General features: G+C 46.0%; 1 protein-coding gene across 8 annotated transcripts in view; it reads right to left on the bottom strand.

Moving 5' to 3' along the window:
* LOC121286860 (transducin-like enhancer protein 4) overlaps positions 1-25,605 on the bottom strand; it is a 214,085-nt gene that overhangs the window by 143,339 nt on the left and 45,141 nt on the right. For all 8 annotated transcript variants that reach the window (XM_041204006.1, XM_041204012.1, XM_041204008.1 and 5 more), the window contains exon 5: positions 6,332-6,394. In XM_041204006.1, coding sequence (XP_041059940.1) covers positions 6,332-6,394 — 63 coding nt within the window. The remainder of the gene's footprint in view (positions 1-6,331; positions 6,395-25,605) is intronic.

The raw sequence follows: 25,605 nt of genomic DNA, 5'->3' as shown, positions 1-25,605 counted from the left end.
AGACCTACAATAAGCCGTAAGGATCAGGCACAGTGCAGAAGAAAAGTTCACAGAATCACAGAATAGTTACAGCTCAAGAGGCGTCCATTGGGCCCATCGTCTTGGCTCTCCAAATGAGCTATTCACTTAGTCCTACACATTCTTTCTTTTCAGACGGTAATCCAATTCCCTCTTGAATACCTTGATTGAATCTGCCTCCACCATACTCTCAAACAGTGCGTTCCAGATCCTAACCATTTGCTGGGTGAAAAAGCTTTTCCTCATGTCACCATAGCTTCTTTTGCCAATTACCTTAAATCTGTGCTCTCTTGTTCTTAATCCTTCCACCAATGGGGACAGTTTTTCCCTATCTACTCGGTCCAGGACTCTTGTGATTTTGAATACAGCCATCAAATCACCTCATAGCCTTTTCTTCTCCAAGGAAAACAGCCCCAACTACTCCAACCTATCGGTGCAACTGAAGTTTTGTCATCTCTGGAACCATTCTTGTGAATCTTTTCTGCACCCTCTCTAATGCATTCATGTCCTTCCTATAAAGTGAGGCACCCAGAGCTGGACGCAATACTCCAGTTGAGGGCGAACCAATGTTCCATACAAGTTTAACATAATCTCATTGCTTTTGTACTCTGTGCACCTATTCATAAAGCCTAGGATACTTTACGCTTTATTAACCACGCTCTCAACCTGTCCTGCCACCATGAATGATTTATGCACATATACACCTAGATCCCTCTATTCCTGCACCCTCTTTAGAATTGTACCCTTTTATATTTCTTTAATATTATCTCTCCATATTCTTCCTGCCAAAATCACCCGGTGGTGGGGGGGCTGTACGTTTAATTCCTGGTCTGAGTTATCCCAGCCAAAGCAGTAGTACAAGTTAGCTGCAGTACCCCTGGGTCACAGTGTGAAAATAAATCTATCAGCTTTCCCACTGTATCCACAGATGGTTTTCACATTCTCAGATACCTCTGCTGGAAAGTGTGTACTGGGGCATCAGGTTAGGGTAGGTTGGTTACATCGGTTGATTTTTAATTTTTTCACGGGACATCAGCATCACCGGCTAGGCCAGCGCTTCTGTTGCCCATTCCTAACTGTCCTCGAGAAGGTGGTGAGCCACCTTCTTGAACCGCTACAGTCCTTGTGGTGTACCCACAGAGCTGTTAGAGAGGGAGTTCCAAGATTTTGATCCAGTGACGATATAGTTCCAAGTCAGGATGGTGTGTGGCTTGGAGGGGAACTTGCAGCCAGTTTTCCCATGCATCTGCTACCCTTGTCCTTCTCGGTGGTAGCAGTCGCACGTTCGGAAGGTGCTGTCGTGGAGCTTTGGCGAGTTGCTGTAGCGCATCTTGTAGTTGGTACTCACTGCTGCCACTGTGTGTCGGTGGTGAAGGGAATGAATGTTTGTGGATGGAGTACCAATCAAGGGGGCTGCTTTGTCCTGGATGGTGTTGAGCTTCTTGAGTGTCATTGGAGCTGCACTCATCCAGGCAAGTAATGCCCAGCACAGCTGGATCAACCATTTAGGTCTGAGATGAGGAGAAATTTCTACATAAGGTTGTGACTTTTTGGAATTTTCTATCCCAGAAGTCTCTGGATGCTCAGTCGTTGACTATATTTAAGACCAAGCTCTATTGCTTTTTGGATACTAAGGGAATCAAGAGACATGGGAATAGGGCAGGCAAGTGGACTTGAGGTAAACAATCAACAGTGGTCTTATTGCATGGTGCAGCAAGCTGTACAGGCCTTATGGTATACTCTTCCTCCTATTTATTTTGTTCTAATGGTAACAGAACTGCCTGCCAACATTTACTGTCTAAGCCACTTGGGAAAGGCAGCAGAGGGTTTCTAAGACTTTTGGAAAGATGCCCTAGAGTACCCATAGATACAGGAGAGGGCAGCATACTGCAGCATTATCACTACCACTAAGCTGGCATCCCAAGAGTCTGTGTCCTCAGGAGAGGGTGGTGAACAGGAGAATTATTTGTACTAGTGTGATGGCACCCAGAACAAGTTGGCATCATCAGTAAGAGAATGGTATATTGGAGAACTATCTGTACCAATGGAGTCCATGCCTCAATGTAAGTTAGCACTTCCTGGGCAGGAGTGAAATAAATTGAGGCAATAAGTGCACTGAAAGGAACCTACTGAGAGCTAAGAGCACCACTTGGTTTCACACAACAACCAAAGCTAAAAATATTTCTTAACTCCAACAAGCTGATGAGTGAAACAGGACATAACTTGATGTAGTGACAATATCGTCAAGTGGCTTGGGAGCGTCCTGCTCTGTCATTTGTGCAGTCAGGCAGTGCTTAGGGGCCAAGATGCTTGTTTACTGATTAAATGAACTCTGAATGGAGTACCGGAGGACATTCAAGATATCAATACCTGCAGCCATGTCAAATCAACCGTGAAGGACTATGTGCTCCCAGTTCTTAGCCACTCTCTTTAATCATATCTGTCAACCAGCTTGCATCTGGAGCTACTAGCCTGGTGTAGCATCTGTGTCTACTGACTTTCTTACTTAATCAGAATATTCATGCTCCCAATGGTTAATCAATATTGCCTAAAACTGTTCAAAAATTTACATTGAGAGATAATTATCCATTACTAGCACTTCTTAGTTTACATACTTTTCTCTCTGCTATCCACCTCCTGCCTGTCTCCTCCTGCCCATTTTGAAGGTGGCGACTGGTGCTGGGATACAGTCCCATGGATGCTGACCACTGGCACTGCCCTTGCGTGAGCTTCTTTTGTATGTGGGATGTTCAGGATGAAAGCCCACCAGCTGCTGGCATGCTGGGCACCAGAGCTGCCCTCGCCCAACAACCTGAGGGTCATGTGGACTCGAAACGTCAGCTGTGCTCTCCTCCGCCGATGCTGCCAGACCTGACGAGTTTTTCCAGGTATCTCTGTTTCTGTTTTTGTTTCAGATTTCCAGCATCCGCAGTTTTTTTGCATTTACCTAGGAAGCTCACCTTCCACCAAGAACTGCAGAATAGCCATCAGCAGTGGAGATTTACCCTACGTACTAAGAGCATGCTCCTAACTCTGTGGCAAACAGCACACTGGGGAAATCTTCCCTCCCCCCCCCCCAACCAGGGCCTGAAGCCTAGCTCCAATTTATCCCCATGATCCTCCAGGGGCCAATTGGCTGACCTGTGCAAATCACTGTAGTTTCAGCCCTTGTTATCACCAGCTCTGTTTACACACTGGTTTTAATGAGAGTGTTTGCACTGTTTCTGCAGGAAATGGCGGTTGAGGATGTTTGGACTGTACTTGTTGAAATGTGAGCCGAGGTTGTTTGCATTGCATTGCTGGAACTGGGAGCTGAGCATCTGTGTTAGAATCCCTTTGAAAAGAATTGACGAGCACCCGCGAATAAAGATAAAGGCTTTCAGGCTAAATTCAGCATTTTATTGAATACGTTTAGGCACAGTGAACATAGCAGTTTTGTCCTCCTAAATTTGAATTTATTCCTTGCATTGTGCTCGAAATGCCGGCACCAGGCGTTCCTCTATAGAATGAAGCTGTGAAAGCAGACATACTTAGCTAGAGGATTACCCAATCCGATCTTCACCCACCCTGCTTTAATCCTGTATGTTAATTTGTTGATGGGCAATTAGGAGTGATGTGCTCACATGAAAATTGCAGTGACAAGCACTTAAGAGAGTAGAACTTAGCAATATCTATAACCAATTTTGCTTCAACCTGGGTCTTTGGAGAAAAAGTGAAAATAATCACTATAGCACCTTCACGACATCAGGATCTCCCACAGGTCTTTACAGCCAATGAAGTACTTTAAGCGGTATAGTCACTGTTGTAATGTAGCAAATGCAGCAGCCAATTTGCACAGCAAACTCTCACAAACAGATAATGACTGGAAAATCCGATTTTAGCGGTTTTGGCCGAGGGATAAACGTTGGCCAGGACACTGGAGAGAACTCCTCTGCTTATCTTCAAAATGGTGCCTTGGGAAAGTTTACCTTCACCTGGAGGGGTAGATGGGGGTCGCAGTTTAGCCTCTCGTTCAAAAGATGGCATGTCCGACAGTGCAGCACTGCCTCAGCACTGCCCTGGAATACCAGCCTGGATTTCGTTCTCTAGTATCTTTTGTGGGCCTTGAACTCACAATCTTCTGACTCAGAGCTGAGAGTGCTCCCAGCTGGCAGCTAACTGAGAGTAACTATGCCACCTACTTATCTTTAGAAGGAGACGGTGTTGCCGGTCTTGCTGTAATTTGCAGCACAATAGAACTCATTGAACTGCACCTTTGAAGACTAGCTATGGTTAGTGCATGTATGAAGGGTTGGCATCATGATGTCACTCAAGCCGCAACAATCCAACATTAATCACGGTCAATAAATGGGCAACTGGTACAAGGACAGCATGTGCCCTGGACCCAGGAAGGTCACAAGCAGGCAAAAAAAAAAGCAACCTGGTCTTCATTATACCACTGGCACACAAGAATAGGGTTGGCAGCTTTGGCTGGGCATTTTCCTGGAGGTTTCATCATGTGTGTCCAACAGTCCCATCTGGTCCAACAGCTTCTTTCACCCCTCCTTTCCAACCCCAACAACTTGATAATAACAGAAGAAAATTTAAAAAGTTAAATTCTATCTCTCCTCTGATTTTACTCCTGGATTTGCTCACTGCAGCATCCAGGAGATTAAAACCCATAAAATCCAGCAGACTCCAGGACAATCCTGGAGAGTGTGAAGTACACACTGTAACGTTCCTTTCTCAGTGGCTGGCTGCCAATACAGGCCTTCTGTCATTGACTGCCGCCTTCCTGTGCTGACTCTCTATAATACCAACAATGGTGAGGCTCTGGCACAGGTAAGACAGTAGAAAATCTGGTCCTGTCCAGTTTAAAATACATTTTGCCTGTCCATTTTACTGATAGGACACCACAATCTTTATTTCTTTTGGGATAAATTATTATCTCAAAGAGGGAAAAAAAATGGTTGCTTATTGGCTCTCTCAGCTTTCTCACCAAAACAACTGGCAAAGTCACAAAATGGCTGATGTGGGCAAAAGTTGCATTCAGCAGTTATTTCCAGAATAGCTAATGTTCATCTTTAGGGCAATGCCAGAGGGTGATGTGTGAATTTGTGTAACAGTTGGCTACCCTTTTGTCAGGCTCACCGCAGGGGTTTGCATTAGTGCTGGTGGGGGGGGGAGGGGAAGATAGAGTCTGGTGTATTTTAATTCGAAACTCAGTGAAGTGTGTAACATGCTCAGGCAGCAGAGATATGGACAGCTCGTGAATTGACTCAGGGCTGTTGTGGCGGTCGGGTGCGAGGGAAATATGGTTTAACAGATCACGTTCTCTTTGAAGCAACGTTATTCGTGAGTAACAGTGCAGCTGGATAACAAACACATGGGTTCTTGTACCTTTGCCAAGATTAACTCTTCATTCTTTCCAAAGCTGTTTTGTGCAACGTATCCATAGCCACCTCACATGAGCTGATTTGTGCTACGGGAGCCAGTTCCCATGGCCTGGCTCTTGTGAACGGTTGCCAACTCTCCAGGAGTGTGCCAGTGGTATAATGAAGACAAGGTTGCTTATTTGTTGCCTATAAGACAGATTAGTTCAGAAGACCTGTAAATCTTTTTTATCAGCGGGTCTTTGCAACTGCTTGTGACCTTCCTGGGTCCAGTGTACATCATGTCCTTGTACAGTTGCTGCCTTTGTAACTGAAGACCCCTATCTGAGGGCCTAGCACCCAACAGTGATCGAGAGTCTCCAAAATGATTACTCTTATTAAAACGTTGTTTTAAAAGTTGCGGTTTCTGTTTTTGGAATGTTTGCTTTCAGGATGAATTCACCAAGGCTCCTTTAGACAGCATCTTCCAAACCCACGACCACTACCACCTGAAGGGCAAGGGCAGCAGAAAGATGGGAACGCCACCACCTGGAAGTTCCCCTCCAAGTCACTCACCATCCTGACTTGCGGAAATATATCGCCGTTCCTTCATTGTCACTGGGTCAAAATCCTGGAACTCCCTTCCTAACAGCACTGTGGGTGGACCTACACCACATGGACTGCAGCAGTTTAAGAAGACAGCTCACCACCACCTTCTCAAGGGCAACTAGGGATGGGCAATAAATGCTGGCCCAGCCAGCGAAGCCCACATCCCGTGAATAAATAAAATAATAATTTTACACCTTGCCTCATAAACAAACAGGCTTTCCAAATAAACGGCCAACATCATTTCAAGCGGAATGGTCTCATTCTACATTCACAAGATATTACTGCATTGGAATCAAAACTCAACCTTCCATGAATCAATTTATATTATTTAACAACAAGAGAAACAAACTTACCTCTTGAGAGAGGAAAGGTATAATTTGTGCACAAATTGTGCTCAGTCTCTTCACAATTTCTGCCTGCAACAAAAAGAGATGTGAAGTTTGGATATTGCTACAGTTTAATCTTACAATGATCATTCACATTGTTACAGTTAGGAAAGTCTCGGTCTTCAGTCTTTGAGGACCTGAGTCTGACTTTGTCCTTTATGGCATCCCAACTTATCACAGCAAATGGGATACAGGTACAAGGTCAGAATTACCTAGGACTATGATCCAGGGCCTATTTACACTTCTTAACTTGAAGAAACCATTTCATAGAATGTAAACATTTATATCCTTTAAAATCACTGGCTAGACCCCAGCTGGACTGTTGTATCCAATTCTAGGCACCACAATTTAGCAAATTCTTGGCGAAGATGCAGAGGAGATTTACTAGAATGGTATCAGGGATGAGGAATTTCAGTTACGTAGAAGTTCTACAAAGTTTCAATTGTTTTTCTTGGAGCCGAGAAATTTATGGGGAGACTTAATAGATGTTCAAAATTATGAAGGGTTTTGATAGATTAGATAGGGAGAAACAGTTTCCTCTAGCAGGAGGTTCAGTAACCAGAGGACACAAATTTAAAATTATTGGCATAAGAACCAGAGGAGAAATTTCAGAGCAAATTATTATGATCTGGAATTCACTGCCTGAAAGGGTGGTAGAAGTAGATTCAATAAGAACTCAACTGGAGAACTGTGTCTAGTTCTGGGCACCACATTTTAGGAAAGATCTGAAGGCATTGGGGAGAGTGCAGAAAAGGTTCATGAGAATGGTTCCAGGGATGAGGAACTTCCGTTACGTAGATAGATTGGAGAATTTGAGACTGTTTTCCTTCGGGAAGATTGGGAGAGTCAGTACATGAAGAAGGTTGAGAGGAGATTTGATAAAGGTGTTCAGAATCATGACAGGTCTGGACAGAGTAGATTGGGAGGATCGAGAAGAAGAGGTCACACATTTAAGGTGATTAGCAAAAGAAGCAATGGAGACACGAGGAGAAACTTTTTTTTTTTACACAGCGGGTGGTTAACTTCAGGAATGCGCTGCCTGAAAGTGTTGTGGAGGCAGGTTCAACTGAGGCATTCAAGAGCGAATTGGATTATTATCCGAAAAGGAAGAACATGCAGGGTTACGGGGATAAGGCAGGGGAATGGCACTAGATGCATTTCTCATTCGAAGTGCCAGCACAGACATGAAGGGCCAAACGGCCTCCTTCTGTGCTGTAACAATTGTGAACTTTCAAAAGGGGATTGGAAATATATTTCAAAACAAAAAAAAATACAGGCGTGAATTTCTGTGTAACATAAATCTGTTCTCAGGTTGAGGTGGAAACCTAATAATTCCCTGTGCACTTCCTGCCACACCAGACATCCACCATCCACTTACCACAATATGGCTCTCCACACTAGTGAACTGTTATGGCCACATTTTCCTCTCTTTTTCTGTAATCTGGTTGGCCACTATTGGACTAGTCATAAAGCAGAGGGTCCTTACAAATGTACAGGTACAAAGCCTCTTATTAAAATGGATGCTTGGCCAGCTAGACAAGGCAGCAAAAGAGCATTACAAAGGCACCAACAATGATGGAAACCCTCCGGCCCATTCACCCTGCCCCATTCAAGTGCAAGATTTTGCGTTACACAATACAAACACTCCCCCAGCTGATCTCCTGGGAGACATACAAAACTAGATTTTTTAAAAAATATTTCACCTAGGCAATTGAAGCAACTCCAGGAGATTGCTCTGACCCTGAATTCCCTGAAGTCTGCCCATTTTGTAACAAGTTGCTGCCCTTCCCCATTCAGGAGCAGTTCCAGCTCTGGCTTCAGACAGACAGGTAGACTCAGGCTTTTAGGAAGGAAACCTGCAATGATTGCCTTGTTGTGAATATGGTGTAGGAGGTCATTTGTAAGAGTGAGTAAATGGGATAGAGATTTGATAAATATTATGCCTCTTTTTCCAGCTGTAAAATGTGTAGAACGTTGACCAGCAAAACAACCCAGGCAAGCAATGCAATGCGGTTAACTAATAAATAAACATGGGCATGGATCATTTGGGCCAAACAGCCTGTTTCTGTGCTGTAAATTCAAATAGAATATGACAGGGAGTTGCAATAATAGACCTTGGTAGTCAAAATGGAGGTGGTTAATGGCCATAAGACAGGAGGCGATGGTAACACTCCAAACAGAAAGGCGTTTGCAAATGACAAACTGCATGCATTATTAAAAGAAAGGAAAGCCTCCGGCAGCAGCATTCTCCTGAGCTTTGTAGCCAGCTCAAGCTTCAATCTTGGATAGCAGTTGAACTGCTCAAGTGTGTCCCTCAGTGTTAACACGCTCCCATTTATTCTCTACATTAGCATGTGTGATTGTATCTCGTAGGTGGAAATTGGAAACAAAAAGGGGGGGGTTGGGAAATGAATGCCGCCCGTCTAATTCAGGGAAATGGCAAATAGCGGTAATCAAAATGACAACAGGTAGTTAATAATAAGTGGGACAATGTCAGTGCATTTCAGGCTGTTACACTTCGATGGTCACCAGTACATACAAGGTAAATGATGCTGGAACAACTGGGGAAATAGTCCCATCAACTGAATTCTAATTGAACACTTTTAACTGTTTCTTTTTTTTAAATCAGTGAGGAGCTGTTCCAAGTGCCTGGTGGCTAAGTATGACACGTAGAGCAGCAACAGTAACAACGTGCATTTACATTATCCTCTAACCATCCCAAGGTTTTTTCACAGGGGGCAAACATTAAACCAGATTTGGCACCCAGGTGCATCAGGGCAATATAGAGCCAGGTGGCAAAAAGCTTGAACAAACAGGTAGGTTTTAAAGGTGTGTGTTAAAGGAAAGTAGAAAGATGGGGAGATGCAAGGGGAGGATTCCAGAGCTTAAGGCCCAGACAGCTGAAGGCATGATGGCCAATGGTGAAACGATTAAAATCGGGGATGTACAAGAGACCAGAATTGCAGCAGCGCAGACAGCTCAGGGAGGTGGTGGGGCTGGAGTAGGTTACACAGATACGAAGGGGCGAGACCATAGAGGGATTTGAAAACACGGATAACGCTGACAGATAAGAAGGTCCCCTGCTGAATCCCAATTGCCAAGGTGCCTGTTTTCAGCTACCAGATTCAACTGCTGGTCTCGAGGGGAAAGGGCCCATTGAAAAAAAGTGGCACTGGAGGACAGTCCATCAGCAGGTGGTTTGAATTGGTACAGAGAAATACAACCGCTGTGCAGGACTGCTTTATACCAGAACTGATTCCTCACCCAGAGTGAGAGAGAGAGTGAGAAAGAGAGAGAGATAATGTAGAGGGCTGTGTTTACATCACAAACTCTCTGCTTCAGCAGCTGATCTTCTTTGTATGCGCATATTGCGATCACTCACAGAGCTTCTTTATCAACAACAGCCCAATGTTTTTACCACAGTCATTCACATGAGGGCAGGACAAGAGGGCAGGGGAACTGAGATCTCCTGCGAGTAATTAGAATACAAAGACAACACTACAATCACAGCAATCATAAATAGGTGACACCACGCTCCTGAAAAGGACTGACTCATTTACATGAAGCACTGGCTTCATGATTGAGGTGCCCATAGCTAACGAGCACATTACTCTAGTTTGCACAAGGCTGAATACCCCACTTTTTTAATTGATATTTTTCCATCCTTTTTTTGTCTGCCCTGAATAAAAATCCATTAAGAGCACTTCACATTACATTCCCAAGCTGTTTGATCTATTCATTGAGCGTTCCCATTATATCTAATGACCTTCCTCACATCGGGCACGGTCTGGCAGAAGTGGCCACATGGGTATGTTAGAATATAACTGTGCTTGAGCACACAACCCAGGCTGACGTTCCAGTGCATCGATTGAGGGAGTGCTGCAGTGTTGGAGGTGCAGTCTTTCAGGAATGTCAGTAAACCGGGGCCCTATTTGCTCTCTCAGGTGGGCAAAGATCCTCTCAGCACTATTTTAAAAGAAGAGCTGGAGAGTTCTCTGTCTCCACCCCCCCATTCCCATGTACTGGGCCAATATTTATTCTTTGACCAGCATCATGAAAATAAAGATTATCTGGTCCTTAGCGCATTGCTGTTTGCAGGAACTGGTGCAAAGATGGGCTAAAAGAAAAGGAACTGCTCGATACTTAGCCCTCAACCAATATTGTTAAAACATATTATTCATCATTGCTGTTTGTGGGAGCTTACTGTGCACAAATTGGCAGCTATGTTTCCTGATTTACAATAATGACTGCACTCCAAAAGCACTTCATTGGCTATAAGGCACTTTGCAACGTCCTGGAGGTTGTGAGAGGCACCATATCAATGCACATCTGCCTTTTTGTTCTTTTTACTATCTTTCACGACCACAGGACATCCCAAAGTGCATCACAGTCAATGGAGTACTTTTGAAGTACAGTTGTTGTTGCAATGTAGGAAAAACAACAGCTGGCATGCGCACAGCAAGCTCCAGCAAGTGTGCAGATGTACAGAACGTTAGGACACAGCTACGCGCCAATCTCAGGTTTGGCCAGTGCTAGGGTGAAAGGTCGGGTCATTTCCCCAGTTGATGGATTACTCGTTTCAGCCGTGCCATCGAGAGATTGGAGGACAAGCCCGGTGGGCCATTTTAGTTGTTTCCCTCCTCCTCAGGCTAACTTTCTGCCCTGCCGCACCCCCCACCCCTCGCCCCTCGCCAGCCCTGCTGAACCTGAGTGCCCGTTATTCACTCAGCCTCTTAAGACTGCTAGATAGTATAAAAAAAAAAGCAGACCTGCACTGAAATATCGCTTTTCACAACCCCAGAACATCGCAAAGCACTTTATGGCCAATGAAATGCTTTTGGAGTGCAATCACCATTGTAAAGTAGGAAAAACTGAAGCCAATTTGCGCACAGCAAGCTCCCACAAACAACTATGATGGATAAATCTATTTTAGCGGTGTTAGTTGAAGGCTACATATTGGGCAGGACACTGGGGAGAACTCTTCTTTGAAATAGTGCCATGAAATCTTTTAGCTCTACCTTAGCAGTCAGACAGGGCCTCAGTTTAACATAGACCATAAGACATAGGAGCAGAAATTAGGCCATTCGGCCCATAGAGTCTGCTCCGCCATTCAATCATGGCTGATAAGTTTCTCAACCCCATTCTCCTGCCTTCTCCCCGTAACCATTGATCCCCTTACCAATCAAGTACCTATCTATCCCGGTATTAAATACCCTCAATGACCTGGCCTCCACAGCCTTCTGTGGCAATGAATTCCATTGATTCACCACTCTCTGGCTAAAGAAGTTTCTCCTCATCTCTGTTCTAAAAGGTCTTCCCTTTACTCTGAGGCTGTGCCTTCGGGTCCTAGTCTCTCCTACTAATGGAAACATCTTCCCCACGTCCACTATATCCAGGCCTTTCCGTATTCTGTAAGTTTCAATCAGATCCCCCCCTCATCCTTCTAAACTCCATCGAGTATAGACCCAGAGTCCTCAAACGTTCCTTATATGTTAATCAGTTGTGGCAGCAGAGTCTGATTTTCCTTGCTCCTGAAGCCCTCCATCAGAGTGCCGCTCGAGACGTTTCTCCAGAAATCCAATCAGTAATCTGGGGCCTTGCTAGCCTGTGCACGGTTAACCATCTCCCTGTATAAACTCACTGAGTCGCCAGGGCACCAAGCTGTGGTCTGATACCTGCTTGCAAGGCAGTGCAAGCAGCTGGGAGCAGTTCATCGTCCAGGGAGAAAGCCAAAGAAAGTAAACTGTAAACAATAACACACACGCACACCAGCAAAAATTAAGGTGTACCTCCCACAAACATTTTAATCTTGACTGAGAAACCATCACCCTCAGATCAGATCAGGAAATAAGAGACCACACAATGTCTCTTGTTAAAGGCCTCATACCAACTTCCGGCTGTTTTGAGGCATCGGTGCAATTAGAACCAGCGAGACCGTTGTCATGGCAATGGTATCTACAGGACATGACATGACATGCTGCTGCTGCTGCTAGCGAACGGCAAATCTGCTTTCCCAACTCAGCCAGTTAGCTGTAGGCAGAGAGAGAAAGAGAGAGTCATGGGAAGCGGGCAGAGAGAGGGAGGGGGAGGGGTTAGGGTTGAGTTTACAATCATAAACATTTCATTAACGAGTTACCCAAGAGACTGCCAATGCTTTCCACGATTAAATAAATGATTTCCAAATGTGATGTCAAACAAGGCCCGCTCGAGCCCTTGGGCTTCCAAGCCAGTAAAACAGTGAGTAAATTAAACTGAAAGACCCTGCAAAATGAGTGCCACTGGGGACTGATGAGGAGTGGCTCCTACTGCTCAGAAAAGGTTAAAATTAAACACTGAGAAAATACAGTTTCAGACCGCAAACCTATACTGCTTGTGGCCAAATTAGGGTTGGGTTTTCCGATCAGCTCCATTCTCAAGTTGTTATGAACCAGTTTAAAATTACGCCGTTCCAGAAATCCATGCTTTAAGCTCTAAAATATTTGGCGAAGGATCGAGCCCCTCAGGGGCAGACTGGCTTACCCAAGAGTGTGTGGGAGTCTCGTGTGGAAAGGTGGGGACCAATGGAACCAGCTTCTATGGAACCATTTCACATGGGGCATTCGGCAAATCTCCTACTTCCCCATGTGGCCACACCTGGAGTCCCTCAGTGAGCCTCTGAACCAAGGCCCCAACTGCCTACTCTGGTGGATGTAAAAGGTCCCGCGCAATTTTCGGAGAAGAGCAAGGGGTCCTTTACATTTCTGGCCGATGTCAGTCAGCATCGACCAAAAAAAAGAGGTTCAAGGGTCATTCACTTCACTGCTGCTTGCGACATCTTGCCATGTTCAAAACGGCTGCCACATTTGCCTTCAAAACAAGAACGTTTGAGGACTCTGGGTCTATACTCGATGGAGTTTAGAAGGATGAGGGGGGGATCTGATTGAAACTTACAGAATACGGAAAGGCCTGGATAGAGTGGACGTGGGGAAGATGTTTCCATTAGTAGGAGAGACCAGGACCCGAGGGCACAGCCTCAGAGTAAAGGGAAGATCCTTTAGAACAGAGATGAGGAGAAACTTCATTAGCCAGAGAGTGGTGAATCTATGGAATTCATTGCCACAGAAGGCTGTGGAGGCCAGGTCACTGAGTGTATTTAAGACCGAGATAGATAGGTTCTTGATTGGTAAGGGGATCAAAGGTTACAGGGAGAAGGTGGGAGAATGGGGTTGAGAAACTTATCAGCCATGATTGAATGGCGGAGCAGACTCTATGGGCCGATTGGCCTAATTTCTGCTCCTATGCCTTATGGTCTTAAGACATTCACTTCACAAGGAGTTAATCACATGTCACGTGCTTTGCGACACTTACCAGGCCCAGTAAGGTGCAAGTTTGCCTTCTTTTTCCGTGGGGCAACAATTTTCTGGCCCCGCCCTTTGAAGAGCTGACTGTTCCACTCCCCCTACTATGTGAACAATCTTCCATTCCATCCATCCGATTATCAGGCCACCCACATGTGCTTACGTTCCTTATTCATCTAAAATCACGCCCTGGCAAGCAGTACCTTACCTTTGGGATATCACAGTTACCGGGTAGCCAGTGATGGTAGCTGTGCTGGAGAACAGAAGAATGGCGGGGGTGAGGGGAGTGGCGGGGAGGTGTGGTGATTGAAGAAGAGGACGTTTTTCTGATTTCTTCATGGGATGTGAGCATCACTGGCTCTTGGCCAGCATTTATTGCACATCCCTAATTGCCCTTGAGGAGGTGGTGGTGAGCCGCCTCCTTGAACCACTGCAGAACATGTGGCAGAAGTGCTGGTTAGGAAGGGAAGTGAGGGGCGGGGGAAGGAAATTCGAGGCTAGTTGTACCCTCTCTGCTGAGGTGCAACTTCCAATGTAAACAGACCTATAACAGAAACATCGCTTCTAATTGACTGGCCATGGAAACACAGACAGGAGACAAGTCATTAAGGTTCACACCATAATTAAACCTTGTTACACATGCACTCCAATTAGGGCTTATCCTGCTGCCACTGTGTTTATCGCCTGTACAAGCGCAATTGCTTAAAAAAAAAGCACAACATTCTCAAGCGGAGGAGGGGAGAAAACTTCCCATCATGCAAGGTGATCCGAGCAATATATTAAAAAAAATTAAGAATGATGGTGGTGGGGGTGAGTGGGGGGAGGGAAGGGAAAATAAAGGTCTATTAAACAAAAGATGAATGAGAAAATTAGTGCTGACCCACAGCAAGTCGTTAAGATACCTCAGTGAGCATTATTTGCCATTATACAGATCGATGGGTCGGACTGCAGCAGTGATCTGTCACAAATGTACACACGCTTCAGTAGCACATGAAAATTGTGTTCTCCTTCATTGTTTGTCACTGGGCACCTTGCCAGCTTCATTCCACTGGCAGCGTGCCTGCTTTTTGATGTGCACACATATTCAGCCTGATTGATAGAGCAATGCGGCAGAACAAATTATGGCCATGAAATCGGTCCAGAGAGCTGGGAGCAGTTCCTGTCCCAGCGAGACTTCCATTTATTTGTATTACGATAGCAGCGTCAGCAAGGTCACTGGCAGCCAGTTCCCAGAAAGCAGCCAGCCAAAGCTATTTACCCAGAAGAGCTCCCTTCTGTTATTTCCCCAGAAATCAATACATCCCACCCCCCACCCTCCCCCATCCCTCGGGGCATGCTAAGCAGTAGTGACAACTGGTCAATGACATGGCCTGCCATGGCTATGGGGGAGGGCAGGAACTAAAGTGGGTGTTGGAGGGAGAGAAAGAAGAGGGACGATGATGAGAAAAAAATAGGAAGACTAGTACTTCCTTTTGTCTTTATTCTTTCGTGAGATGTGAGCATCAGTAGGAAGGCCAGCATTTGTTGCCCAGCCTTAATTGCCCTTGAACTGAAAGGTTTACTAGGCCATTTCAGAGGGCAGCTAGGAGTCAACCACATTGCTGTGGGTCTGGAGTCACACGTAGGCCAGACAAGGTAAGGACAGCAGATCTCCTTCCCTAAAGGATGTTAGTGAACCAGATGGGTTTTTACGACAAATAATGATAGTTGTCATGGTCACCTTTACTGAGACTAGCTTTCAATCCCAGATTTATTAGTTGAATTTAAGTTCCACCAGCTGCCTTGGTGGGATGTCCCCAAAGCATTAGCCTGGACCTCAGATTGCTAGTCCAGTGACATTACCACTATGCCTATGGCCCCTTTTACAGCAACAGAACAATGTTTGGAGTGTAGTTACAGGTGTAACGTAGCAAATACAGCAGCCAATTTGAACAAAGAGCTCCCACACACATTTTATTAATCAGATAATGTGATTTAGTCAGCAAAGGAGGGGAGAAATGAGGGGATGGCGATAGTGGTAAAGCGGGCAGTGGTGTAAAGAGGGTGGAGACGGGGGAAGAGAAGATGATGGATTTAAGGCAAAGGTAAAGAGTTGGGGGGCTGGGGAGCGGCTGGTGGAAATGATGACAGAAGATGGGGTGGGGGGTAAGATGCCTTTTACAGGTTTAGGACGGTTGTTGATCAAGTGGACTTGGCGATGCTCTTGACCATTTAACCTTCCACCAGGCACCATTCTCTATCAGGTGCAGAGCCAGCAAAAGCGAATACCAGTCTCGAGGCCTCCAAGAACATCACACTCTGCTTCTCGCAGAGAATTGAAAAGTGGGGGCCTTTTTTAATTTCAAACAGTGAGTTCCACGGGCCAACAGTCAAGTGCAGCTTGTTAACATAAAAGTGCCTCCTCACTCACTATTACATGTTTGTCCTCCTGGACGAGCACCTTGCTTCCAGTATTCTCTCTCTTTCGGTTTTCAGTCAGGCACTAGTCAGCTAGGGAGCCTATTCCCATTGAGTGCTATCGGTTATGCCCTCTGTAAAAGTGCCTTCACTTAAAGCCATTTATTATCGCATTGATTGAGAGCTCTGAGCGAGGTCACCAGCCACAAAAAAAAAATCATTATTTTATGTTTTTGATCAAATGCCTTCAGGGCTGCAGTGGCAATCTCCTCCATTTTAAAATTTATAACAAGTTGGGGATTATGTACGTTGTAATGGAAATTCAATAAATAAAGAGTTTGGCATGCAATAAGACTGCAGCTTGCAACCTGGACTTAGAATGCAAATTGCCAAGATAGTCATTGCAATGTGTGGCTTGACTTGCCAAATGGTCACAGCGAATTGAAGCAGAGATTCTGCAGTTACTGCCTCCTCCTTACTGTGACATTTTATGATTCTACGTTACGATTTGGTATTTTTCCCTTCAATATACCCTACTCCACTCCTCAAGGCACTGGCTTTGGCCAGGATGCCAGCAGGACCCGGTATCTGACCCCCTGTGGCCTTTATCATCAGTGTGAACCCTGGCAGCAAACGTTAAGACTACTTGGCACGAGCAGCATCGCAGCCCAACCTCATCCCGCGGTCACTCAAAGTCTGCACACGCACACTTTCCACTTCAGATCAATAGACAGCAATGAGCTGGAGAACTCTGGGCTCTTTACCTCTTCCATTGTCAAGAGATGCTGACACCAATTATAGCAGCTTACCGCAGCCCCTGGCTGAGATCAGGCCAGCCCCTGGAACGCACCTGGGGCCTTTTGGTTTGACCAGCTTTGGACCACATTGTGTATTGATGTTTCTCAGCACAGCCAGTAAGAGAGGTCATTATCTACTCTTAGAGGTGCCTTCACATTGAATGCAGAAGGGTAGTGTATCAATGGCACCCAACATGCAGGGATTATAAAAACATTTTTCCTGTGTGTGAGCATTACTGGCGAGGCCAGCGTTTATTGCCCATCCCACAGTGGTATCATCGCTGGACTAGTAATCCAGAGACCCAGGGTAATGCTCTGGGGACCTGGGTTCAAATCTGGAATTAACAGTCTAATGATGACCATGAAACCATTGTTGTTAAAAACCCACCTGGTTCACTAAAGTCCTCCCTTTAGGGAAGGAAATCCGCCGTCTTTACCTGGTCTGGCCTACGTGTGGCTCCAGGCCCTTTAATGGTCTCTGAACTAGAGATGAGGGGGTAATAAATGCTGGCCCGGCCAGCGACGCCCACATCCCATGAAGGAATAAGTGCATTTGAGAAAGCAGCACTAAGCTGCCTTCTTGAACCGCTGCAGTCCATGTGGTGTAAATACACACACAGCTTTCCCACTGTAGTGGGCTGATACCACTGAGTGGCTTGCTAGACCATTTTAGAGGGCAGTTAAGAGGCAATCAGGTTGCTGTGAGCCTGTAGTTACATGTAAACCAGTCCAGGGAAGGATGGCAGATTTGCTGCCCTGAACAGCATCAGTGAACCAGATGCTGCTCTATTGACAAATCTGCTAGTTTCATAATCATTTTTAATGAGACTTACATTTCATTAATCAATTGAATTGAAATTCCCCTGGCTGCCATGGTGGGATTTGAACTCATGTCTCCAGAGCATTAGTCCGGGCCCATGCATTATTAAGCCAGTGACGTGGGGCATTATTTAATTGAGGCGATGGGCATCTAGCCTGCAGCCCCGCGTCGCCTCCTTTGGGAAGGCTCGCCGAATGAAGTGCCGGAAAAGCACCTAAGTGGCCAGCGGTGATGGCCTACCCCAGGATTACCGGGTGGGTGGGGTGGGGGGGTGGAAGGGAGGGGGCAAACAGAAGCCGGCAGTGCAGTAGTCCATTGCGGGCGGGGCCAATGGGAATGGTGCAAGCTGCCAGCAATGTACCTAGGGGGAGGCCAGGATTGCTAAGGGACCCAGGCCACAGGGAGTCATGGAAAGTTGGAGGGGGGGGGGGGGGCAGCAGAGACAGGAGGGTGACTCTTAACCTCCCACTCTTCCCAATGTTGGGTCCCTCCATCAGGCACTGAGGCCTGGATTTTTTTGCCGCAACGGTGAAGCTCTCCGTCATGGCGAAAGTCCCAGAAAATGGACAAAATTTCTAAGTCCTGCCCCCCCCCCCCCACCAAGCCCGCCATTTCCCGACTTCGCAGGGGCGGGGTTGGAGTCGGGCTATGGTTCACCACACGCGCGATTTGTGGAGGCAGCTGGTCATTTCAATTGTCAGTTGCCTCCGCTGACTTCCGTCTTTTGAACCCCAGCTGCATGAATCCCGGAGTGCGCAGAGCAGACCAGGTTAAGAGGTGGTTTGAACTTGGCGGATTCTTTGGGAGAAGTAAGGAACCCTTTGGGATTGTTAGAATGAAACATGTTTACGCATTTTTTTTTACACACAACCTCATTGGAACTGTCAAGCTGTCCAGTAACTGTCAAGCAGTCAAGGAACTGTCAAAGGACACTAGATGAGTTGACATGTAGGGGGCAATGGCAAAAGGTGATGGGTGGGGCTATGGGGTGGCATGTGTTGGCACTAAGTTGACATGGGGTGAGGGGCCACGGGGGTGCGTAGAGGGGCACGGGTGGTATGGGTTGGCACAGGTGGGGCACAGGGGGTGGTGAGCAGTGAAGGCTGGAGGGATGTTTTTTTGGTTTTTTTTTAAATTTACACACAGTACCGGAGGACAGAGGCAGGCTTGTGTCCAGTCGCTTCTACACCCAGCGACCTCTGCGCTCATTCCAGGGTCACCCGCCCCCAATTCCTATTTCAACCTGCCCCTCCCCGACTGAAAATCTGACCCACAGTCGGTCATTTTTAAAGGTCGAGTTCGCTGAGCCAGGAAACCTCCTGTCGCTGCGCACCCAACCTGGGGATGATAATCTGGGCCTGAGTGTCGTTGGATGAGGGGCTCCACCCTTGGAAGGCCGCAACCAACCCCAATGGGCATCGTTTTTAGCTGCTGGCCACAGTGCCAGCTGTGATGGGGTGCGGCCGTTAAATGGGCATTAATTGCCCACTTAAGTGCAACAATTGGCAGCGGGGCAGGAATGCCATCTACAAGGAGGGCAGACGCAGGGAGGCATCAGGATCCCCACCCTCCTGCCTGATTAAATGCCCCTCACAGCCTCCAAATCTGGTGTGTGTTGGGGTGGGGAGGGGAGGCATTAAATACTGCCCATTAAAACTCTGCTACCGTCCCTCTGTCCTGCACGCCATGACACCCACAAGGTAAAACGTCACTGGATTCACAGCAGCCGGCTTGCTTGGGGCTGCACAGGTGCATGAGGCCTGCCAGTGCAATCCAGCAGCCCAAACTCTGAGACCTGCAGCTCAAGTTGTCTCCCCTGTACTCAAAAGTCTACATGCGACAAAAATGAGAATAACTGCAAAGGTCTGTCACATACTCTACATGCGTCGCCAGTATACATAGAAGAACTGTCACAGGGCATCAGGCATGTTAAAACACATCATTTGTTCTACACTGATTTGTTTTGTTCTTCAACACCATGTTTTGCACTGAATTATGTATATATTGGCTCACGGCCTGCTGAGTCTTCTCAACTCATAGCGTATCTGCTGACCTATCTAGGTTGGCTCGTAAGGCAGCTATTAGGAGAGGGATGCCTGTCCACAAGATTGTGGAATAGGAAATGGGCTCCTGCATTCAGTCATTCCGCTTGATTCGAGCGTGGGATAAATAATCAGGGTGGCAATGAGGGGAGCTTCGAATATAAGATACGATTTCTGTGGTGCTAACTACTACAATTAGAAGGTTCAGCGATGAGCCCAGAGGGCCTCCTTCACCTTACTGATCGCGTCTCAAATAACCTCTATATGCCGCTGACCCCCTTCCACCTATTTATATTATGACTGAGCCTCCTGTACCTCCGGCGTTTGTGGGACAGAGACCGTTTGCCATCTGCGCTCCCAAGACACGCACAGGCCGCACCTGCCTCACAGCTCACGCAAGGCCTGCCCTGCGCGCCATGAGTCCCATTTTGTGTCAAGGCTCTGAAATGGCAGCACGTGCAGCCAGTTCCAAAATGGGCCGCCTGATCCACCTGATCCTAAGCAGTTCTAAGGCCAACAGAGCGGAGTGTCCTTTGCCCCTCCCCTCATCCCCTTCCGAAGCTGCTGAGGATGCAAAGATCTTTCAAACCTTCAGCCATCAATAGCCCCTCACGCACCAACTACCCTCACCCAAGGCCGTATGGGTGACTGGAGGACAAAATAGCCCCCTCACGCACCAACTACCCTCACCCAAGGCCGTACGGGTGACTGGAGGACGAAAGGACTGCTGGATTTATTAGAAGGTGGAAATGCCATTTCAGAGTTAGAAAGGTGGACGAACAACGGGCTCAGTCCATAATGTATCAAATCAGGAAATACCCAACTTACCGCAGAATTTCACTGAAATTATTTTTTCCAGCTGTGGCCCAGTTGGGACCAAGCTTTTTCTCTGAGCCAGAGTAATATGGAGTCAAGTCCCAAAGCAAGACTGACACGCCAGTGCAGTACTGAGTGAGTGCTGCTCTGCCAGAGGTACCATTTCTCAGATAAGTTGGCAAACCAAGTTCCTGCCTGCCCTTTCAGGTGGGCACAAAAGATCCCACGGCACTATTTCAAAGAGCAATCCCCAGTGTCCTGGCCACTATATATCCCTCAATCAACATCACAGAAAGACATTATCTGGCCGTTATTACGCTGTTGTTTGTGGGATCTTGCTGTGCGCAAGTTGGCTGCTGACACATTTCCTACATTACAATTGTGACTACATTTCAGAAGGTACACGATTGACTGTCAAGCACCATGGCACATCCTGGGGTCCTGGAAAGCTATAAGCTCTTTATTGTTAAAATGTGTACCAGCACATTGCGTCAGCTTCTGAGGAATTAACACCCTCCCCACAGTCAGGAATCGATCACTTTCTCAATGGGTTTCTTCTTTCTCCAACCAGAATGCTTTGGGCTCACCAATTTTGATTGCCTCAACTGGTGTCACATCTTTTTTCTTCCCCCCCCTCCCCGAATAAAAAGTTTCTGTTTAGAAACCGCGCCATTAACTTAGCTCCAGATCAGGCTAGGGGGGCAGGGGGAAAGAGGCAGAAAAAGTCTGCTACCCAAATGTAGGAGTTCTGAACGCATTGTGCTCTTGTGAAGTGAATTAAAGATAAAACAAGGCAAAGAAAGAAATGACTTTAACTGCAGTTTCATTCCCCTTTAAGAAGTTCCCCTCCAAGCTCCACGCCATCCTGTTTCGGAACTATAATCGCCTTTCCTTCACTGTCGTTGGGTCAAAACCCTGGAACTCCTTTCCTAACAGCACTGTGGCTGTACCCACACCACGTGGACTGCAGTAGTTCAAGGAGGCAGCTCACCACCACTTTCTTAAGGGCAATGAGGGATGGTTGACCAATGCTGGCCTAGGCAACGATGCCCACATCCCATGAACGAATGTAAAAAAATTGTACTCCTTGCCTTCAGGAGAAAATGTTGCCTAGGTTACACTTTTTTTAAGAAATGTAAACCACATTGATGTATACGATGTTAAGTTATATGTAGGGAACTCTAAAACGATGGCCTATCAGAAACTTGGATGTCAGGTTTTTACTGGAGCTTTGAGCACTATTCACATATCGCCCCTATTGATAGAGCGCAGGATGCTGTATGCTTTATTCACCACACTCTCTGTCCTGTCAGCTTCAATGATTTATGCATATATACACCCAGGTCCCTCTGCTCCTGCACTCCTTTTAGAATTGTATCCTTTACTTTACATTGTCTTTCTGCATTCTTCCCATCAAAATGAATCACTTCACACTCCTCCATCAAATTTCAACTACTCTTGTCCACCCCTTTTCCACCAAATTGTCTATGTCCTTTGGACGATCAGCACTATCCTTCTCACAATTCACAATACTTCCAAGTTTCATATAGTACGCAAATTTTGGAATTGTGTCCTGCACACCATGGCCCAATTCATTAATATATCCCAGGAAGAACTAGGGTCCTAACACTGATCCATGGGGAACTCCACTATAGATCTAGCTTCAGTCTGAAAAACAATTGTTTCCCCACTACTCTCTGTTTCCTGTCACTCAGTCAATTTTGTATTCACGTTACTACTGTCCCTTTTATTCCATGAGCTCTAACATTGACATGTGCACTTTATCAAATGCCTTCCAGAAGTCCATGTACACCTCATCAACAGCATTACCCTCATCAGCCCTGTTGGTTATCTCATCATTAAACTCAAGCAAGTTTGTTAAACACAATTTGCTCTTAAGAAATCCATACTGGCTTTCCTTAACCTAAGGTTACCCAAATTAATTTTATCCCAAATTGTTGTTTCTAGAAGCTTTCCCACAATTGAGGTTAAACTGACTGGCCTGTGGATGCTGGTTTATCTTTACACCCCTTTAAGAGCAATGGATTTGTTTACTTGTGAGGGTTGGAAGCAACAGGCATCAAATTAATCATGGGTAAGGAAACCTCCTGTTTATTACCGCCTAACGCCCTCCCTCAGGGAGGCGGTGGCATAGTGGTATTGACTCTGGACTAGTATTCCAGAGACTCTGGGGACCTGGGTTCGAATCCCAAGGCAGATGGTGAAATTTGAATCCAATAAAAATTAAAAGTCTAACGATGACCATGAAACCATTGTCGATTGTTGCCGAAACCCCATGAAGGAAATCTGCCATCCTTACCTGGCTTGGCCTACATGTGACTCCAGACCCACAGCAATGTGGTTGACTCTTAAAAAAAAAATGCCTTCTGAACAAGGGCAATTAGGGATGGGCAATAAATGCTGTCTTGGAGTTGTCTGCTGCAGATTACAAGCTCTCTGTTCTCCGTATGTCTGTAGTCTTCACATGATGCTGTGTATTTATATCAGACTTCAACCTGATATTGTTATTGACTGCACTCTGCACATATTCAAGTCTGTATTAAGTGTACATTTGCTCCAGCCAAGCGTAGCAGCGCACAGTGTCTGCCCTACAGTGCCCTTCCTTCACCAGTTCAGAGATTGAGGACCCAATTCTTTAGTGGTAAGCCGTCCTCATCAAAACCTGCTTAGAAAAATCCTATTAAACTCAAATCCAGAGCCAGTAATGAAAGCTTTAAGCATCACGAACAAACTGGGGAGTGTAGGTTGGGGGTGGGGAGGTGGAGGGGAGCCTAGTAACAAGAGAATGGTTTCAAAGTAGCACAATGTGCAATTACTCAGCCACTTCTGAAGAGCCCAGGGGAGCGCGAGTGATGGACCTGCATGCTGGCAGACTAATGAATGAACCGACTTAGTGAATCTCAGGAAACGTCTGCCATAACAGCGGGGAGAGGTCAAATTCACTTTATTGCTGCCTGCTTTGGATTGCAGGAGTTGCCCAATGGATTATCAGTGGGACAACGACAACCTTCAAGTAAAAAAAGGAGACAAAACAAAATATAATGGGCCCCGTGTAGCCATCTAGAGAAGGGAATTGCATGCCAGGTAGTGTGCTGTCTGACACTACATACAGCCCTGCGACGGATCCTGCATTCAATGGTGTAGAATGATACATGGATTTCTCCCACCAGTGACACCATCTGAAAGGTTTTAATTAACTGGAGTCTGTCCGACACAAAACACTTATTAGCCTTCATCATCTGAGAGACTAAGAACCTTTAGACTTTCTTGTTCTACGATAATATGCCATTCCTGGATGTGACAGCCTGACGGTTTAAATAGGGAATCGACCAGTCTTGTACTAACAGCTTGGTTTTGCTTTCTATGGCAGAGTCAGGTAATGAGGCAGTCTTTAGGACCAAACGGCTGTGTTCTCCTTGCCTCCCATCCCACCACATAACATTATAAAATTTATAAATTTCTCATAAACTTTCCCTCATGGGACTCTGCAGTGTTTTATTATCTTAAAGAAAGGACAGACAGATTTAAGTGCTCTACTTTTGTTATGTGAACTGGACGGAGAAGCATTACAGTAGGAGCTCCTATCTTGTATCTCTGACAGGGAGAACACTAGAGAACAATAAACACAAGCCTGTGTCGAAAATTTATTGCAATCCTTTGTTTCCATTGTTTGCAATGGGAAAATGCCAAAAGGATGGGCTATAATTCTTCCTCCTGTACCCGGTGGTACCAGTGAATTATTATAAAGAGGCACAACAGAGGCCTTCTTAATAGGAATAGCTCTGCAGCAACTAAGTGCTCCCTTTATACTGTCACTTACAATAAGTGAAGGTTGTAGAGAATATGGGAACTGAATAGTTTTATGTCTGGGAGAATTTTCCTTTTATGCAGAGGTTCCCGCCTAACAGCACTTCACCATTGCTACGTCTCCAGTTCCTTAGCCTGGTGGAAATCATGTACTTCCCCTCTGAACAGTTTGCCGAGTTAATCTTGCCCCCATTTGCTGCATTTCTAAGCCAGCATGACAAATAATCAGCTGCCCCTGGCCTGGTGTCTGTGCAGTTTGATTTCTCAATGTCCTTCAATAAAGCTAAATTCCACACGGAGTTCTAAACAAAAGCTTATTTCAAATCAGGTACGTTTGCAAAAAAATTTGGGCTCATTTACCATGAGGGTGTGGATACTGAGCTTGGCAGATCAGGAGAATCCCTAGCCAGCTAATCTCATCTAGGGTCACCCACGAGGGTGCCACAGTGTGCCTCAGGCCTTCTGGGACAGGTTAAAGGGAAAACAAAATGGCTGCCCATAGTGGCACCACATGCCCCAGTGAGAATGAAGATGATTGGGTAATTCCCCTGTCAATCACACCTGTAGACTGCACTGCTGTAAGCGACCAGGATTGATTTGTCATGCATAATTTGTACCATTTAATTAGCCTCCACTTATTGCATTTTTCCAGAGAAATAATCCTGCTTTTATCAGGAGTCTCGGCCATTGTTTTGGTTGTGAGTTTGCTGTAGTTCATAGAGGCTCTGATCAAATAGACCCTGTTTGCTGTAAAATAGGCCCTGCTATTAATACTCTGTTTGCTGTGGAGGCCTGCTATAAGTCACACCCTGCTGCAAACCCATTGGCTGGCACAGTGGAGTCAACAGAGAGAGAAGAAAAATCACCAGGTGGTCCCACTGCTGGTCACTATCCAGGGTGATCCCTGTCGAAGATGCACATCCATGTGCTTGGGGAGGCCAAAGTGTGCTACTTATAATCAAACAGCTTGTTGACTCCCAGAGACAACATTTCACCCTGTAAAATGCTTGCTGGCGTCCCTGCAACTACACCCCAACAACAGCAAACAACTTTGGAGAGCAGGATAAAAATAAAGAGGAGCTGGAGCGGAAGAGAGAGAGAAACACAAAGAGAGACACTAGAATTTCATAACATCTCAAGTGGAAACCTTCTTACTTTATGTCTAATTAAAAAAATTAATAGCACCACTTTGTGTAAGTGCCAA

This window comes from Carcharodon carcharias, chromosome 14, assembly GCF_017639515.1.
Source record: "Carcharodon carcharias isolate sCarCar2 chromosome 14, sCarCar2.pri, whole genome shotgun sequence".
NCBI classification, from domain to species: domain Eukaryota; kingdom Metazoa; phylum Chordata; class Chondrichthyes; order Lamniformes; family Lamnidae; genus Carcharodon; species Carcharodon carcharias.
This window is presented reverse-complemented; position numbering and strand designations above follow the sequence as displayed.